The 19,573-nt window shown below is 42.4% G+C and overlaps 1 protein-coding gene across 1 annotated transcript in view; it reads left to right on the top strand.

Moving 5' to 3' along the window:
- The window catches only part of SNTG1 (syntrophin gamma 1), a 247,526-nt gene that overhangs the window by 136,011 nt on the left and 91,942 nt on the right, over positions 1-19,573 (top strand). The window contains exons 10-12 of the mRNA XM_044424428.1: positions 4,417-4,499; positions 11,410-11,540; positions 15,580-15,709. Of these exons, the coding sequence (XP_044280363.1) occupies positions 4,417-4,499; positions 11,410-11,540; positions 15,580-15,709 (344 nt within the window). The remainder of the gene's footprint in view (positions 1-4,416; positions 4,500-11,409; positions 11,541-15,579; positions 15,710-19,573) is intronic.

The following is a 19,573-nucleotide window of genomic DNA, read 5'->3' as shown; positions in this document are numbered from 1 at the left end:
CTTTGCTCCGTTGGAGTGTGTCCTGCCTTCCTCTGCAGGGGAGAACAGGTCTCCACCCATCTCCATGCGACATCCCCTCACATACGTGTATGTCGCCAACATATCCCCTCTGAGTCTCCTCTTCTCCAGGCTGAAGAGACGCAGTTCCCTCAGTCTTGCCTCATACGGCATCCCCTGCAAGCCGGCCACCAACCTTGTGCCCCTACGCTGCACTGACTCCAACCTGGCTATATCCTTTCTGTAATGGGGGCCCAAAACTGAACACAGTACTCCAGTTGCGGGCACACTAGAGTCGTGTAGAGTGGTAGTAATACCCCTCTTCATCTAGAAGCCACACTTCTGGCTATGCAACCAAGGGTGGCGTTCGCCCTCTTGACCACCGCATCACACTGCTGACTCATGCTTAGCCTGCAGTCAACCAGCACCCCGAGGTCCCTTTCACAAGTGCTGCTCTCCAGCCACTTATCACCTAACCTGTACTTATGACAGCTATTCCTATGCCCCAGGTGCAAGGCCTTGCACTTAGCCACATTGAACACCATCCTGTTGTCTCCTGCCCACTTCCATAATCTGTCCAGGTCCTTTTGGATCTGAAGCACCTGCTCCTCAGTTGTGGCCACTGCTCCAGTTTTAGTGTCGTCTGCGAATTTGATCAGCACACTCTTCACCCCTTCTTCCATGTCGTTAATGAAAAGATTAAACAGGATTGGCCCCAGGACGGAGCCCTGGGGGACCCCGCTTGTCACTGGCCGCCATCCTGATGGTTACTTCTGCTTTCGGTCAGTCAACCATGTCCTAATCCACCGGACAGTGCTTTGGTGTATCCCAAAACTCCTCAGTTTCTTCACCAGGATATCGTGGGGCACTTTGTCAAAGGCCTTGCTGAAATCCAGGTATACCACATCCACTGCATCCCCTCCATCTAGCCATCGTGAAACCTTGTCATAGAATTCCACAAGGTTTGTCTGGCAGGACCTGTTTTTGCGGAAGCCGCGTTGTGTGGCTGTCAGCCTCACTTCCCTATCTAGCATCACTAGATCTCTCTCTATTATGAGCCTTTCCATTGTTTTTCCTACAATGGACGTAAGGCTAACCGGTCTGTAATTCCCCATGTCCTTTCTACTACCCTTTTTGAAAATTGGGACCACTGATGCCACCCTCCAGTCCTCTGGAACTTCACCCGTTCTCCACAAGGTCTCAAAAATGGAGGCCAGCGGGCATGAGAGAACCCCTGCCAACTCTCTAAGTATTCTCGGGTGTTACCCATCAGGGTATGGCGCCTTTGTAATGTCCAATGCCCTGAGGAGCCCCTCGACTTCAAGGGGGGGTGACTCTAATCTGTTCCCCTAAGTCCCCAGCCTCATCTAATCCCCTATGCGGATATCCCCCATCCTGCTTTGGGGAGAACACAGAGGCAAAATAGTCATTTAGCATCTGTGCCTGTTCCCTCATATCAGTCACTGGATCTCCTTCCTCCTTATTTAGTGGTCCCACCACTTGCATCCTCTTCCTCTTCACATGCTGAAAGAAGCCCTTTTTGTTGCTTTTGATATTCTTGGCAAGTCTCAGCTCGTAATCAGCCTTAGCCTTGCGAAGAATCCTTCTGCAACGGGCCTCCTCCTCCCGGTATACCCTTTTGTCTATTTCCCCCAGTCCCCATTTCCTGCGGAGGTTCCTCTTGCATCTAATCCCTCTAACCACCTCCTTTCGCATTCATAGCAGCATTCCCCTCTGTCTCCCCACCTTACTGCCTAGAGGTATCATCAAGGCGTGCGCCTCCAAATCCTCCCTTTTGAGTGCTATCCACCCCTCCTCAACTCGCTTACCTTCCCGTAACCTATCCCAGGAGACTTTCCCCAGTCTGGCCTTCAGTTGGCCAAAGTTGGCCCTCTTGAAGTCCCAGCTTCTAGTGCTCGACCTGCTGCATGTCCCCAGTCCCCTCATCTCAAAGCAAAGGATGGAGTGATCACTCGCATCCAGAGCTCCCCCAATCTGTACTTCATCTATCAGCTCCTCCCTATTGGTCAACACCAAGTCAAGGATGTTTCCCCCCCTCGTCGCCTCCTGGACCCTCTGTGTGAAAAACGCTCCCTCAATAGCTTCTAGAAAGCGATGTGACCTGGCTGTCACCGCAGAGTGAGTCTCCCAAGTAATATCCGGGAGATTGAAATCTCCCATAATTACTGTGTCTCTCCCCCAAGGTATCCTTAGAATCTGGCCTGTCAGGACATCATCCAGGGTCTCCAGTTGACCTGGAGGGTGATAACATACCCCCACTGTCACTTCTCTTTCTCTGTCAAAGCCCCTAAGTTTCACCCAGACTGCCTCTACCGAATCCCCATCTGTGCTGCATTCTATCTCACTGCATCCTATCCCTTCCCTGACGTATAAAGCCACGCCCCCACCTCTCTTTCCCTTCCTGTCCTTTCTAAAAAGGTGATACCCTTCTATGTTCACATTCCAGACTTGCCTTTCATCCCACCAAGTTTCTGTGATTCCCACCAGATCATACCCTCCTATTCCCAGGAGAGCTTCAAGCTCTTCCTGCTTATTACCCATGCTCCTAGCATTGGTGTACATGCACCTCAACTCCTTCCCACCACTTCTCTTCCTTGGAGTTCCCAGCCTCCTCCTTCCTCCCATCCTCCCTAATACCTGGCCCCTCTCTGTAGGAGTCCTGTCACTCCCTGCAGTACCTCCAAAACGGTGCTCCCAGAGCCCTGATCCTCCCCCCACACTTGTCCAGTGCAGACACGTTCCTAGGGGGCTGAACCCACCCCCCGGCTCAGTTTAAAGTGTTCCAGATGAAGCTCGCTAGAGCATCTCCAAAGGACCTTTTCCCCATCCTCATGAGGTGTAACCCGTCCCTTGCCAGATGTCCATTGGCAAGAAAATGAGTGCCGTGGTCGAGGGACCCGAAGCGTTCCTTGTGGCACCACACCCTAAGCCAGTCGTTCACCTCGGAGGCCCTCCTGTCCCTTCCTGGCCCAAATCCCCGGACAGGTAAGCTTGACGAGAAGGCCACTTGGGCCTTCAGCTCCTGAGTTTCTTCCCCAAGGCCTCAAAGACCCTGGTGGTCCCAACCACACCCTGCCTGGCCACATCGTTTGTGCCCACATGGATCACCAGGAGCGGCTGGTGACCCCCGGAGCGAACAAGAAGCTCCACTCTGTCCTTCACATGCTGGATGCGTGCGCCCGGCAGGCAGCAAACCTCCCTTGTCTCCAGGTTGGGGCAGCACACTGCCGGCTCAGTGCCCCTCAGCAGTGAGTCCCCAACAACAATCACCCACCGCCGTACCTTCCCGGTGCTGTTGGGCGGCCATGCCCTGGCCCTCGCCTCTCCCGCAGCGGCCCCCTTGCCGCCTGACGTCCCAGGCTGGGGGTCCTGCTCGTCCCCCGAGGCCTCATCAGCCCCAGCCTCCCCAAGTGGAGAGAACCTGTTTCCCAGCTCCTGATTGGTGCCAGGAGAAGGTGGAGGCCATGGTGGCCTCCTCCTCCTGTGGGTGACATACCTCCATGTCTCCGCATCTGCTCCTCCCATGGCCTCTCCCTCAACCCTCGGTCCAGAGGGGGGCTTCTCTGGGGGGGGGGCTGGAGAGCTCTCTCAGCCCTCAGGCACCTCACCTCCTCTTCTAGCAGGGTCACCATCTTGCACCAAGGGCAAGTGTATCCCTGCCTCTCCTGGGGGAGAAGGGCGAACATGTTGCAGCTCTCTCAGCAGACAGCAACACCCGTGACTCCCGCCAAGGCCATCTCCTGGTCTGCTATCGGTATCCTTTCCGAGACCTTACCTTGGTCCCCTGCCTTGTTTCTCCAGCAGTTCCTCTCACTCGCCCAGTTCTCCCAGACAAAAACCCACTCACACAGACACACAAGGATAAAATAAACTTAAATTTAAATTGGAAGAAAAACAAAGCAAAGCACAGTACAGCACAGCACAAACAAAACAGACAAACAAGCATACCTCTGTGTCTCAGGGAAGGGAGTCCCCAGACAGCCCTGGCCGCAGCTAAGGGACGCAGACAAGGGACGACACCTTATCAGTCCCTCAGGCCAGTGGCTCCTCCTATCCGCTCCCTCCTGGCCACTCTAGCCCCCCTGGCCCCGCCCCCTTCCTCTCTGCTGCTCCTGGCCCTCTGCTCCCCTGCCCAGCTCCTACCTTGCCTTTGCCAGTCCCCTGGCCACTCAGGACTCTCTCCCAGCCTGTGCCTCTGCTGCTCTGCCAAGAGGCCAGAGCCAAAAGAAGATTGCAGAGAAGCACAAGTTAAACCACCTGGTAGAGCAGAGCCAAAAGCAGTGCTTTACATGTATGCTTGAGCTTTAGTCATTCCCCAGAAATGACACATTTGACTGTAACATGCTTGCAGATCAACAAACCATGATACTCTTTTATGTGCATTTATATTTTTGTTAGGCATTCCTAGTGACCAGAGTAGTGGCACATCATCACCTCTTTGCGACAGTGGTTTACATCTTAACTACCATCCCAATAATACGGTAAGGATATTTTGTTTTTAAATGTCAAAAAAGTTAAAAGTGTTCCATAAAGGGCTGTTGACTAAGAAATATGCATACCCTAAGAGCATGTCAGCATTGTACATTAGAAGAGCTGAAGCTGATAGTTAACCATGCAAGACAAACATTTGATGTATCTTTTATTCCACTGATTCTACTGATAAAATTTTACTGTGATGAAAATATTCAATGAAATGGTAAATGGCTACAGTTTTATCAGCACAATCCTATACATTTCTACAGAGGTTGGAGAGAGTGATCCTATGGCACCTAGTCATTATCTAGGGGGGGCATAGCATACTTCACATTCCCGGGACTGAGGATGAACATGATAAACTGTCCTTGAAATGGGGCTAAAGGAAGTGTTTTGTGGGGAGAGATGAGGCTGGAACAGCCAGGATACCAAGTATCTTGGTGGTGCATCAGCATCCTTCCCTTGCCTTCTGAAATGCAGTGATGATGCAGGGAGAAGAACAAGAGGGGCTAGTGCCTCTGTCAGCCCTCTTGCTCTGCAAAGATGCTCCTAAACCTCAGAGTTTGAGTCCTTGTAAACATGAAGGATGCAGCCCATAGGATCATGCCTTAAATCTCATAGGGTTCAGTGTGACTTGCCCCTCGGAAAATATGTGTATGTTTGCAGTCTAAATGTTTTCTGTTCAGAATAAACCACTGTCTATCATACATATGATATAAACCAAATTACTTTTCCCATTATGCTGCTATAGGTGGAGAACGATAGCTTCTGGCTTAATATTGGAACACATTTGTTCTGAGATTATAGCTGCCCAGTAAAATTATTTTGGTTCTATTTAAGAGTTTATATGAAGTCTGTGAAATGTGAAAATGATTCCAATAACTTTCATAAGGTCTTGAGACCTCAGTATGACTTGATCAGAGATGCATTCATGGTGCAGAAAACCTGGTGCATGTAGTGACCCTGTTAACACATCCTGAGGTCAACCCCAGGTGATTGAGTGGTGGGTTTAGCAGGTTGTGGCCCCTGTGCAGTGCATCTGAAGCATGAGGGGGCTTTGTTTCTGAAAGGTAGCCCAGAAATATTTGTAAATAACTATAACAGAAGTACATTTGGATCTTTTGGGAATGCCAATGCTGCTGAAATGCCTCAAAAACCATGCACGTAAGTGCAGTAAGCTTTTATCCAACTCGTGTGGGACCCTTTCTGCTACCCCTTTCACATCCAGTAAGTAATGCAAAGTTAAATATTGATGAGTGTGAAGTTTGAGAGAGGTACGGGTAGCAGTGTGTTGTCTGTGATTTTATGTGGAACATGCCAAAACTTAATTCTATGATTTAGATTAGTTTTTTTAAGAAACTGATTTGTTATTTAAGAGTTGTATCTTTGACTACTAAGATCAATTTTATGATGAGATGGGGGCAGCTTTCCCTTCTGCATTTGGTGATGAACCCAAATTTCTATTTTATATTTTCCTACAGCATCCAGGCCTTAGGACCTTCAGAAATTATTTCACCAAACTATTGAAACAAAAATAATATTTTGTGTTGTATAAATGGTATCAGTACTCAGTTTCTTGGAAGAAAGTTTTCTTCGTACTTCTCCTGAATGTCATTTAACAATACATCATAGGTGTTGACAGACCCAGAGGCTCAAATAAACACCTGAAATGTTGCAGCATTATTCTGTAGTACCCTGCCTCCAGAAATGGCTTGAAAGATTCAATCAAGAACATTTTGACACTTCTTTCTTCTGCACAGGCTAGGAATGCTTCACTAATAGCTTTTCCCAAAACTCTTGTAATATATTTTTTTCCCTCCATGTCCACAGGATCTCAGAAGAAAATGGTTGAAATGAAAATGTTGCTGTTGTTTCAAATGTCAAGATATGTCAGGATATTTTTTCTGTGGTGGTGGTGGTTGTGGTGGTGGTCATTGTTGTCTGTTTCCCCATTAATATTAGAGAACTGAAAATACTTTTAGGGCAGCTCATGGATAAAAATGGAGGACATAATCCAAAATTCTGAGTGCTAATATTAACCATTATCAGTGATGTGTGACAAAGCTTTGTGAGTAAAGGAAATTGTATCTTTGTCCACTGAGATCAATTCTATGATGGGATATGGGGCAGCTTTCCCATCTGCATTTGACAATCAATCCAAATTTCTATTATATATTTTCCTACAGCATCCGGGCCTTAGTTAGGCCCTTCAGAAATTATTTCACCAAATTACTGAAACAAAAATAATATTTTGTGTTGTATAAATGGTATCAGTACTCAGTTTCATGGAAGAAAGTTTTCTTCATACTTCTCCTGAATGTCATTTAGCAGTACATCATAGGTGTTGACAGACCCAGAGGCTTCACACCTATGGGGGAAACATAAGCGCTGACTGAGCATAGTGTTCAAGTTAGGCCCAGTGCTCTTCAACATATTTATTAATGACTTAGATGACAAAGTACAAGGAAAGATGCTCATATTTGCAGATTATGCAGAACTGGTGGAATAGTGAACACCCTGGAAGACAGAATGATGATCCAGGTTGATCTTGATAAACTTGAACACTATGCTCAAAGCAACAGAATGAGATTCAATAAGGGCAAGTGCCAAGTTCTCCACTTAGGAAAAAGAAACCAAATGCATTGATACAAGATGAGGAATATGTGGCTCAACGGAACTGACGAAGAAAAAGATCTCAGAGTAATTGTGGACAATAGGCTAAACACAATGGGATGCAGCCACCAAAAGGGGAAATGCTATTTGGGGATGCATTACCAGAAGTATTACTTCCAAATCACAAGTAGTAGCAGTTGCTCTATATTCCTCACTAGTCAGACCTCATCTGGAACACTGTGTCCAGTTCTGGGCACCAAGATTTAAGAAAGATGCAGGAAAATTAGAAGGTCCAGAGGAGGGGATCCAGGGTTTTGAAGCGCTGCCCTATGAGAAGAGACTGAGACAAATGGGCATGTTCAGCCTTGAGAAGAAAAGATAGGTCATGGGGCAGGGAGACATGATATCCCTCTATAAGTACCTCAAAGGCTGTCACAAAAAGGAAGGTCAAGATCTCTTCTTGCTGATGCAAGTTGCGACAAACCAGATTCAGGCTGGACATCAGGAAAAGCTTCCTCACTGTCAGAACAATACGACAGTGGAACCAGTTGCCTAGAGAGATGGTGGGCTCTCCCACACTGGAGACATTCAAACAGAAACTGGACAGCCATCTGAGTGGGCTGGTGTAACTTGGTGTCCTGCAACAGCAGGGGGTTGGACCCAATGGTCTTCATGGCCCTTTCCAACTCTACTGTTCTATGATTCTGTGACTATAGAATTAGGAGCAGGCTTGATTTTCAGTGGCTAGGGTCAATAGGATAAGGGATAGATTTAATCCTATCACAGTGTTGGCTCCAAATCCACCTCTTCATTTTTTCCTACCTGAAAGCATAGTACTGATTCACTCCTATGGGGAAACATAAGCACTGATTGAAACCTACCTTCTACTACTTATATTTGGTGACTTGGCCCTAGTTTAAAGGAATGTCTCAGATATAATTTCTATCTCCCCCAGTGTCCTTACATTATAAAATTCTTCCTGCAGTAGGCATCCTTCCATCATAATAATGTGTTTCTGCTAATTATCCAATTCTGAAGATTATTTTTATTGCATTCTTAAAGCACAAGAGTCTGGCATGCTTAAGCATCACACAAAGAAACAAAATTCAGAATGGGAAGTAGTAGAATAAGTGAAGGGGTATGCAAATAGATGCTAAATTTGCCCACATTGGATCTAGTTAAATTCAGTGGGATTATGCAAATTGTTTTGAACTGGGTTAGTTACATTGTCCATACCTTCCTTTCACCACGGCAGTAGATTCAGCAGAAGTAGGTTTAGCCTTATCTCAAAGATCACCGTGGGTGCATCTGTCATATATATGGTAAATATACTTTTTTATTTGGTAAAATATACTCTCCTGGTATTTTGGAATACAATTCCCATCATTCATATAGTTCATTGGCCATAGTGACTGTGGGTAATGGGAGCTGTAGTCTAACAACATTGGTCAAGTCAGAAGTTCCCCAGGTACATTCTAGGTTTTTCCTTATAATATCAGTCTGTGGATTCAGCAGGAATAATTAATGTCCTTATGTTATATGTACAAATAAACATTTACAACATCACTGAGTAGCTCCAGTATAAAAACAGCATAACATACTGGGAAAGAAACATTTAATTAACTTATAAAGATTCCCCCTTTCTTTCTATTTCACTGTTAACAAAATAGCTTCCTTCAACACAGGGCTGATTTTCTTTTACAACGTTGTACCTCATGTAAGACCTTCATAATTTCAAGTGCTCCCCATTACTATTTCTCAGTGTGCTCCTTACTATTGATCCCTCCACCCCACATCCTTAGTAGTTCACTTGTTCTATCTTTCCAGGAGCTCATCCAATCCTCCAGTCTGCTACAGTCAGTTTCTGAGGAAGAAGAGAAAGATTTTGTGTTCTAGGCTTTCTCAAGGCATAAGAACTGAACTACATTGACAAGAGATCTGTGAATATTTGTGAGTTTCCAGGGCAGATTGACCACTGCTCAGAGATTTGAAAATAGCACAAAATGATAAGAAAGTTCATAGAACAACACAAATTCCAGATCAGTATGTTTCTCTGTTTGCATTAAGCCAAAATGTTCCTAAGCCATTTAGTGCAAATCAGTATTCTATGTTCTACCCATTTGGTGCTGCTAACACATAGGAAAGAAAGGAAAAGTGCTAACATTTAGGGAACTCTAGCAAAAGGAACAAAATGTGCTCATAGATCTGTCATGATGAATGAACCTGTTTTCACTAGCAGTGACCACGTGGAAGATGCACTGCAACCTCCTTCAATTCCAGCTGGAAAATATCATACCCTATAATGGTATCCAGAGTTCTTCCATACATTCAAGCATGTCATTCTGGTAATTATCAGACACTTTGCTCTTGAAACCCTCACCTTTCAGAAGTTAGGTGGGTGGTAACTTGCAATAAGGCACCTTGTCTTGGGATAAGCCAATCAGAGGTCTGAACAGTACCATAGCTTTTATCATAGATATGCCACAGGAAAACTATTTTATTATCTTGATGATTTTCTGCTGGTCTTTGTTGTTCTTGGTGCTTAAAAAGAAGTTGTTGTATTAAAGGAACTGTATGAGTTATGACTTTTGAAATATTTATGATTTAAATCTAAACCTAGTCCTCCTATGAGTAGGAGAACTCTTTGACTCCAGCTGTATTTCCAACTGCATTCTTTTCCTTATGAATGAATGACTTCCATTCACTGCTGTGAGTCAACTCAATGTTTCAGTGGTACCTTCCTGTGCTAATGTGATGCATTTTGGTTCTCCATGTGTACATGTTGCAGATTCCTGTGGTTCCTGCCATATCAAAGCTTTTCCATTTATGTATAGCAGTTTGGAACTTTCACTAGGAGCATAGGCTCTTTGAGTATATATACACTGCAAGGTACCATTTGACCAGGAGGATTGATGGCTACTTTTCTTCTAACAATAATTAACAGGACTGCCTACTCTTTGCAGAAACAGATATCTCAGAATCCAGTTGTTCACAGCAGCCTCCGTAGAGATGGCTCAGGTTAAATGTATTATATTAAAAGAATTTAATATTTTCAAACAATTTCTTCTTTAAAAATAATGGATAATAATTAAATCTGTTCTACTACTTCAGCTGTGTTGTAATGAGACGCTTCTCCTGAAACATATCAAATGGCAATCACATATTTAACAAATTGGAAATAATTTAATGGCTTCTTTGAGTGTCCATACAGATTCCACAACTCAGTTTGTTGGCTTGGAGTACCAGCTCTTTAATTTCAATAGTCTTTTTTATGATAATAACATTTGATAACCATTTCACTGTGTGGTATTATCAGGAAATTCTTTCCTTATTCTTTTGGAAATACCAACAAATAATGGGAAGGAAGCATAGCATTCTAAACACCAGAGGACTTCTCCTGATGAAATATCATGGCAGTAAAGAGAAAAAGTCAATCAGCTGAAATAGTCAAGAATAATAGAAGAGAAGGAATCTACAAAAACGGGTGGGATAAGAGAAAAAGAAGAGAAAAAGAAAATTCAAACTGATAGTTATAGGACAAGCAAAGCAAATGCATAGTTACAAGATGGGAAACTCTTGGCTTTCCAATACCAGAAGCAAAGAGGATCTCAGAAGTGTTGTCACTCACAAACTGAACATTAACCAATGCGATGTGGCTACAAAAAGGCAAATGCTAGTTTGGGCTGCATTAATAGAATTTTCACTTCCAAATCATATGAAGTACTAGTTCTCCTCTATTCAGCACTGGTTAGGCCTCATCATGCATATTGCATCCTGTTCTGGGCACCACACTGTAAGAAAGATGCAGATAAACTGAAAAGGGTTCAGAACAGGACAATCAAGGTGATCTGGGGACTGGAAACAAAGCCCTACAAGAACAGACTGAAAGAATTGGGCATATATACCTTTGAGTACAAAAGACTGAGGGGAGATATGATAGCAGTCTTCAAGTACTTGAAAAACTGTGATACAAAGGAAGTCCAGGATTATACCAGAGTGCAAGACTGAGAAAAATGGGATCAAGACACAGGAAGCTGGATTCCAGCTGAGTATCAGGAAAAAAACCCTGACTGTTAGAGAACTGCATTGATGAAACCAATTACTTTAGCGGGTCATAGGCTCTCCTTCAGGATGGAACTGGACAACCATCTGTTAGGCATGCTATATCTTGTAATCCTGCACTGAGCAGAGGGGTCATTCTGATGGATGAGTTTGTCCCTTCCAACTCTACTTTTCTGTGATTCCATTACTTATAGGTGTTGAATATAAAGCCAAAATGGCAAATGTGTTTGCAATCTTTTTCAGGATACACTGTCATGTTCCTCATGGCCTACATCTCCAGGGCTTAGGTGGGAGAAGAGGTGGTGTGATCTCCGATTAATCCCCCTCCTTCACTCTCGTTTTTCCCAATATCTCCCAGGATCAGATATGTGCAGGTGAGTGCATAGGAAATACATTTTCTGTATGCAAGCTTATACCAATTGTACGCTTTGGGCTGAGTGGTCTCAGAAGCCATGCCAGCTACACCAATTTTGAAATATTTGTTTCCTGAAAGTAACACATTTTTAATAAGGAAATAATGCTCTTACAAAAATTATAATGTACTTTTTAATGATAAAATAGAATCGAATTAATACCATGAGGTACATACAACTTTCATGAGATTCTGAATATTGTAGAGACAGAGAATTTCTTACCTGAAACACAAAAAGGACTACTTTAAATAAGATTAAGTAGAATGATGATGCCTATTAGCTAACTGTACATTTATCCATTTGTGCTCACGCAGAACATGTTGGCTTTTTCTACTGTCTTGTTGAATGAGCCAAGCAATATGACAGAGAGAGTTCAGCGAGGAGTGTGATGTGGCATGGACTTCTCCCATGACTACAGAGTACTAATAAATCACGTGAAGGTGTTTCTTGCTTGGCAGTGCTGCACATCCAGATTTCTTGCACATAGAAGCTAGTATACCAGGAAGATAGTCTTGCCCCTGTCATCCTCAATATTTTCTTCATTGGCTTTAGGAACAACTAAATTTTCCATGAACAAACAACCAGTTTTCTATTATATTCAAATAGAAGTCAGTGACTAGGCTGGGTGGAGGAACACTTTAAGTTGGCTCACGATGGAAGATAAGGGGAGTATGGGCCAAATTCAAACTAGCGCATGGTTATGTGGCACTGCAAATGTCTGGGGAAATCAGAAATCATTATGCTGCTCTCTCTCAGCTTATACATTTCCAATACTACTTCCACTGAAAGGTGCACCTGGGTGCCTTATTTATACTGCTTTCAGTATTTTCACTTTTACTTAAACAGATATTTTAATTTGCATTATCTCTTACTATGCCTTGAATATTAATTTGTCCTTTATCACGCTTGTTGGTACAATTGTTTCTTGTACTAAGACGGTAAAAGTTAATAATCTACAGTCCTAATATAATAGGAAGGTACATCATCCTGAAGCCTGAACTGATGATGAATGGTATAGAAATAAAAAATATAAATATTTGGGTCCTCCTATGAGCAGCCAGCTCTTGCCTGTAGTGCCATTCTAAGGAAGAAACCGGAGGATGGTTACACCTAACGCAAATTGCACTAGACCAGGTAGGATCCACCCATCAGCTGGAGACTATGCACCTTTGCCTTAGACTCACACAGACCAGGGCATGCATTCTTTGTGTTAAAAGTATTTTTAAGACTAAAAGCATTTGCAGATGTTCTATGGAGTAGTGAGGACTGTGTCTGGCTTAACTAGGTATGGTTCAACTGTTATGGCTAGCAGGCTGGCTTTAAGTGAAGAGTTTTTACAGTGTCTACACTTGCTATGCCTAATTTTGAACCTTAAATTCACCATGAAAGAATGGATTTGTTCTGCATTTTCCAGCCTGACAAACTCAGAGCTGGGTTGAGAGTATTAAGTACTGTCCTGTTCGTGTGGCTCTTAAGCCTCTCAAATTCATGAACTTTCTTTAGGCTTGGTGCCAGAAAGACTATTAACTGAAGAAATTGGGCCCTGAGAGCTTCAACAGCAAAAGATTTTCTGTAGGCTTCATAATTACCTGTCATTTGAAGGCAGTAAATCAGTCCACAGCACATTATAGCAGACAACGTAGATGTGCAGAACCGAACTGGCACAAAATGCTTGGATGGCCTCCTCTTATATTGATGGATGTGTCTTTTTGTTTAGTTTATGTCCAAATGTTGGAAGAGTGCAATGTAGAAATCATTAAAGTTATGTGGATCAATTCTGAGTTCTCCAAACCTTCCCCAAGTAATTTTTGGAGCAGGTCATCTTTGTAACAAAAAATCTATAATTTAGTAGAACAGCCAATACAGTACATTATGCTTTCATCAGTGCATCAAGGTATAAGGAAGGGAGTGGAGAGAGAATTCTTATTATGGGTTCTGAACTGTTTCTTATTATCTAGTTTATCACAGAAATGAATTGATTTTTGTTATAGAAATAGTATAATGCAATAATTCCTTGCATTTGTCATTTTATATGCACACTCACACATATACACTACTCCTGAAATTTTTCAATAGTTACTGTTTTTGAGAGAAAGAGAGAGAGTTTTCTCTCTCTTTCCTGGTAGGATGTGATATTAATTAAATAATGCATTCAGTCACGCATGCAGGCATCTAGTAGCTGCCATTTTGGATGCATCAGTTTCCCCAATGTAGTATCACTCATATTGGAACTTCACTCAACAGAAATATATATTTTAAAATTAGCCTTAATTACTTATTTATTAGATTCAGGGTGGTTTAGAAGCATAAAACCAAAACAGTACACCAAGGTACATATCAAAATTGTACAAATGTTCACCAGTATAAACACTTTGAGGAGCCAGCAGTACAGTTAATCATCAAAACAGCAAGTTCAAGGTTAAATGTCTGCATGAAGAGGAAGGTCTTGGCCTGGCCTCAGAATGTACACACTGAAAACACCTGAGAAGGACAACCCATAGACTGAGGAGCCCTTTAGAGAAGGTTCTTTCCTTGCAGCTGCTTGCTGCACCATTGTGGGTAGTAGCACTCAGAGAACCTCTGAAAACAATGTTAGCAGTCTGGCAGGAACATGTGGGAGAAGGCACTCCCTCAGATAGCTAGTCTTTAACCATTTATCATCACCACCAACATCATTATTTACCTTATGATGCAAGCTCCAACATTCTTCTACTTGCAAGGAACCCAAAGCAGCTTACAAGGTTCTTGTCCTCTCCATTTTATCCTCACAACAACCCCTTGAGAGTCTCTAACTGGTCCAAAGTCACCCAGTGAGCTTCATGGCTGAGTGTGCATTACAACCCATACCTCCTGAGTCACAGCCCAAAGCATAACCCCTGCAACATACTGGCTTGGAGGCTTTAATGGTCAGCAACAACACTTTGAATCAGCTCAGAAAATGATTGGCAAGCACTGCAATATAACCAGCCATTGTACACCACACTTTACACGGATAGGACTAGATGTGGTACTGGCAGCCAAATGATAGTCCTTGGAAATAGATTTGCAGCAAAGTCACACGAAAGTCAAGTTTTGTTTTTCTTTTGATAGAAAGGTTCATGTGAGAGCCTGTGGTTACACAACAGTAGTAATTTTAAGATACCTAAAGAAATTGACCCAAGTGTGGCAATGCACTGCAATGTGGCCGTCATTTATCTGAGAGCACAGTCACTGAATTCAGTGGGGCTTACCTCTGAGTAGATACATACAGGATTGCACTACAGTTTTAGTTGCTTTGTGCCACCAATTGTTTGTATTTGCCAATAGCTCACTTCTTTTCAGTTTATTGAATTATATATACTTCATTGAAGCATTATATTTGAATGTGTTTCTATTTCACCCTTAAGTCATGTTCCTAGCTCAGTCTACATAAAATATATCTATACATATATGCATAAACATTTGAAATATAAATACAAATATACTCTTTACCAAACATATTGCATCCTTGCTTAATGAGCAACTTCATTTGTTGGGAGGTTGCAGAATGTAGCCAATAAATGTACTCTTTGTTCCTCTGACATTTCCATCTATTCACACTAATTATTATCCTAGTTGTTGAAGTTAAAGGGTAACAAGGATTGTGACAATCCAGAATTGGTATGATCAAAATATTCCAAAAAATAGCTAAAACGCATAACATACAGTACATTGCCACTTCTACAATCTGCTAGACGACTATGTTCACAAGTTCTGTGCCCTAAGGAAATTGCCCAGTGTTAGTAATCTGTGCTTAGTTGGTTCTGCAGATTTTGCCAAGACTTCTCTGGAGATGTGCCACACACAAAAGCTAAATATAGAAAATATGAGTCATAAAGTTTATACGAGAAGAGCAGTAAGAATTCAATGAATGACTTATATGGAGGGGTGGGATTTTGAAGCCTTTCTACAAATATTAAGTTGATGATGTTAGAGTGGATGCACTTCTCTCCTGAACCAATCTATTATGATGTTTCTACAGGCAAAATGCATTCCAAATAATTGCTGTGGATGGCATTTGCAGTGGAATAATTCAGTGTCTCTCTCCTGAAGACTGTATTGACTGGCTGCAAGCGATAGCAATGAATATTTCCAATCTCACAAAGCACAATGTAAGTATGGATTTGAGCCTACATCAGATTTTCCAGTTACATGTGATCCCAACTGTCCTAAAGGCTTCATGGGTTTCTGCATAGGATTATCTATCTATAATCTATACTTGAAACTTCCCTAGAGAAGTTGACTCAAGCCATTCATCGATTCAGCATTTTTGAAAGCTTACTGAAAGCAAAACTAATTTTCCCCATAGCTATATAGTACACTTCATGACTGTCAGTATGTTATTTTTCATGATGCAAACAAGATGTTGGAAAACAGAGCAGGAAATAAGCATGGATAGGGATAGCTCTTCTAGGATATGTAGGCATATGTAGGCATGCCAGTACCAAACATGTTAGCTGAAATGGAGCATAATATGTCACATTTTGGATTTCTACATGTTCTCCCCGCTCCTTGACTTGCAATACTGGACTGGACTTAGAAGGTGCTACATGTGAAGTTTCAGTACTCTTCAGAATCTGTTGTCCCACTTAGATGGGCCTTTTCTACATAGACTGTTAATCATTGCATCTACTGTCAGGTTCCACCTGTACACAAAGAGCTGTTCCTTTCCTGCTTTTCTGCTGCACATCCCTTAGTTGGGGCTGCACTATTATTCAAGTACAGCAAGATAAAGCATGCCATTCCCCGTTTAATACTCAATTTTTTCCATTCTAAAAAGACAACAAATAAACTAATAAACATGAAAATGCTCTTGGGGCAGGGAACAGAAGCAGACCACAACTTCATCCAAAGAGCCTATAGACAACTGTAAATAAGGATTCACAATGCACAATAATTGTCTTGTATAGAAAAGCTCCTAGCTACTATTCTTATTCTAATTTCCAGTATAACTTACCTGATCTCATTCTCTCTTGAAAGCCTTCTCACAATTCCCTGGCATCCTTGACCTTTACAGATTCAAAAGCCTGAGCCTTAGACTGAACAAATGATGTGAAATTTTCACTTGGTACTGGTTTTGTTCTCTAGGCATGCTTTTTGAGTCATGGGCACATATGATATTTTGCTAAGGTGACTGTAGGCACCACCACAAATTGCTGCCAGGAGGACACAACTTCCCTAGCTATTGGCTTCTTGATCTCTACCACTCTCTGCTGCTGTCACCTAGATTTGTTCTTCCTTCCCGCACCTCTTGAGATGTCTTTCCTTCTACCACTACTGCTTCTACACTTGAGATTTCCTCCTTCTCCCAATCACTGCCATGCTCACTTTCCTCCTCTTCCCACCCTGGATTTCCTCCTCCTTCCCCTCACCGCTAACATAACCACAATGTTGTGCTCATTTTCCTCATCCTTCCCCTGTACAATATTTGTTCCACTTTTCCACTACAGTTGCCATGGCTAAATCCACCTCCTTCTCCTTACTTGTGGTGGTGAGAGGAAATTATCAGTGGTGGGGGAGGAAATCAGCAGTGGTGGTGGTAAGAGATCTGAAGTAGGTGTTGTGGCACATCTAGGGATCCTCATAAGTGCTGGTCACAAACTCCTACTTTAGCTAAACTGGGCTTGTGTTGTTTGTTTAAAGCACAATAATGTAGCCCTACATCACACACTAAATTACTCCTTGTTTGCATTCCTGACCAATATTATTTTATGTATATCTTTCCATCCACTAAGCATACTATTTATGGGAAAAATCCATTCTAAGTAAAATGAAAATGAATTCTTCCAAAGTATAATTTGCTCTTTTTTGGTTTAATTTAATAGCATATTAATCTGCAAAATCATCCATAGCTCTCTACAATTAGTTTTGTTTCCAATTCTTGGAATGTTCTGAAGAACTGTTTAACTCTTGGGACTTTATACCCAGTTACAGAATCATTTTATCTGATATAAAAACCAGAACTTCGGTGTGTTAGAAATATGACTAGCATGTATCTGTCTGCCATCTCAAATATGCTATGCCATACCAGCCAATGTCATCACTAGTTATTCCTCTTGATGGTACTGCTTAAAGCTATAAATCATACTAAAGCCTTAACAAATAGGACTATTGTTAACCTTTGTACTGACTTTAAAGTATTTATATTACTATTTTTAGATTGCACTCTAGGCTATTTTTGGTATTAGCCTAGTGGCTTTCTTACATTTGGATCCAAATTTAAATTACCTCTAACATTTACTTATAACTGCCAGATGAAATGGTGATGCTTATCACATTGCCATTACAGGTTCTTATAAAATCATAACTGACACTGGAGCTGGAGAATTTATTTCTTCTCAAGAGCAGATTCAATTTCAGGGAAACTCTCAGAGCCGCGTTCAGAATAGAGGGTGGAGCAAAAGGTTAATGAGGTGAGACTACAGATAAAAGAATTGGGGCAAAAATAAAACAGCAGCCATGCATATTATACCTTAGAACACTTACTGCCACCAATCAAGGTTTAGGAGAGGCATTTCAACATTTTGGAATTGAGGAAAGGCTGTATAAAAGCCAGGAAGCTGGGTCATGAGCACTGTTAACAAGTAGTGTCCTGGAAGCCATTATGGAGAAGAAGAAATGGAAATCTTCCCCAGTGAAGACAGTTGAACGGATCACAATCTTGAGCAAGGGAGGGTCAAGTAGACAGGACATGCAGTAAAGAAACATTTTGAAGAGCATATCACTAACAACATGAAGGTCAACAATAAATAATTCTTTAAATATATCAAAAGAAGAAAACAGCTAAAAAGGCATTGGAGGAAAATGGAATAAAAGGAGCTCTAAAGGAGAATAAAGGGATTGCAGAGAAGTTGAATTCATTTAATCTGTCTTCACAGCTGAGGATACAGAATGGATTCCTGTTCATGAATGTATGTATTCAGGAAGGAAGTTGGAGAGATTAAGTCAGGTAGTAGTGACAAAGGATGAAATTCTCAACCTTTTTGACAAACTGTAAGGTAATAAATCAGCAGGTCCCAGTGGTATCTATCCTGGAGTTCTTAAAGCACACCAATATGGTTGAACTTTAATTGACAAGTGTTCCATTTAACAGTGGCTAGAGGAGATAGAAATTTTTGCTTTCTCATAAACAGGTTAGATGTTGAAAATTTACAGTATATTTCTGTAATATTCCTTGGTATCTTTTCCATCTATCTAACCATCTGTCATCTATCTATCTGTATTCTTCCTTTTCTTATTTGTATTTTATTTCTTTTTTGTGAATAATTTGATCAAGCCAAGACTGAGGGTAGCATTGAGTACGTGTCCAGCAGTATGTGTGGGTCCAGAAACCACCTAGATCAGGACCATGGTCATCATTCACTCATGGGTAGCACCTGACAAACTGGATGGACTCAAATGCAACATTGGGGATCCAGCACCAGTTCTGTGACCAATTCTGTGAGTTTGGCCAGAGCTTTTGCTAGGCAATAAGGTGATCTTCCAGCAGAATTTCTAGTCTGCCTTTGAATCCCAATTTTAAGTGCACACATTTAATATGTTTGAGCTTCTTAACAGGGTATCTGGTCAAAAGGGTGGTATTACAGAGCACAGCCACACAATCCCTTACCTGCCTTCCCTTCACAACACATAGCCAGTTGGCCAGCTCTTAACATAAGAAAAACCATGCTGGATCACACCATTGGTCTATCTGGTCGAGCATGCCATTCAAGCAGTGGCATACCTGCTGTTCACGAAATCCCTTTAAGCAGGATGGGTACAAGAATTCCATCCTCAGTAACTGGGGTATGCAGGGACTCTCTCCTTGATAATGAAGTTAGTAAATAGCCAACAAAGCTGGCAGTGAGTTTTGGCTCTGGCCTCTTGGCAGAGCAGAAGAGGCACAGGCTAGGAGAGAGCGCTGAGTGACCAGGGACTGGTGAAGGCAAGGTAGGAGCTGGGCAGCGGAGCAGAGGGCCAGGAGCAGCGGAGAGGAA

The sequence above is a fragment of the Varanus komodoensis genome, unplaced genomic scaffold (genome assembly GCF_004798865.1).
Source record: "Varanus komodoensis strain SLA01 unplaced genomic scaffold, ASM479886v1 scaffold14_1, whole genome shotgun sequence".
Lineage (NCBI taxonomy): Eukaryota > Metazoa > Chordata > Lepidosauria > Squamata > Varanidae > Varanus > Varanus komodoensis.
The sequence above is the reverse complement of the archived record's forward strand: the minus strand, read 5'-3'. Positions and strand labels throughout refer to the sequence as shown.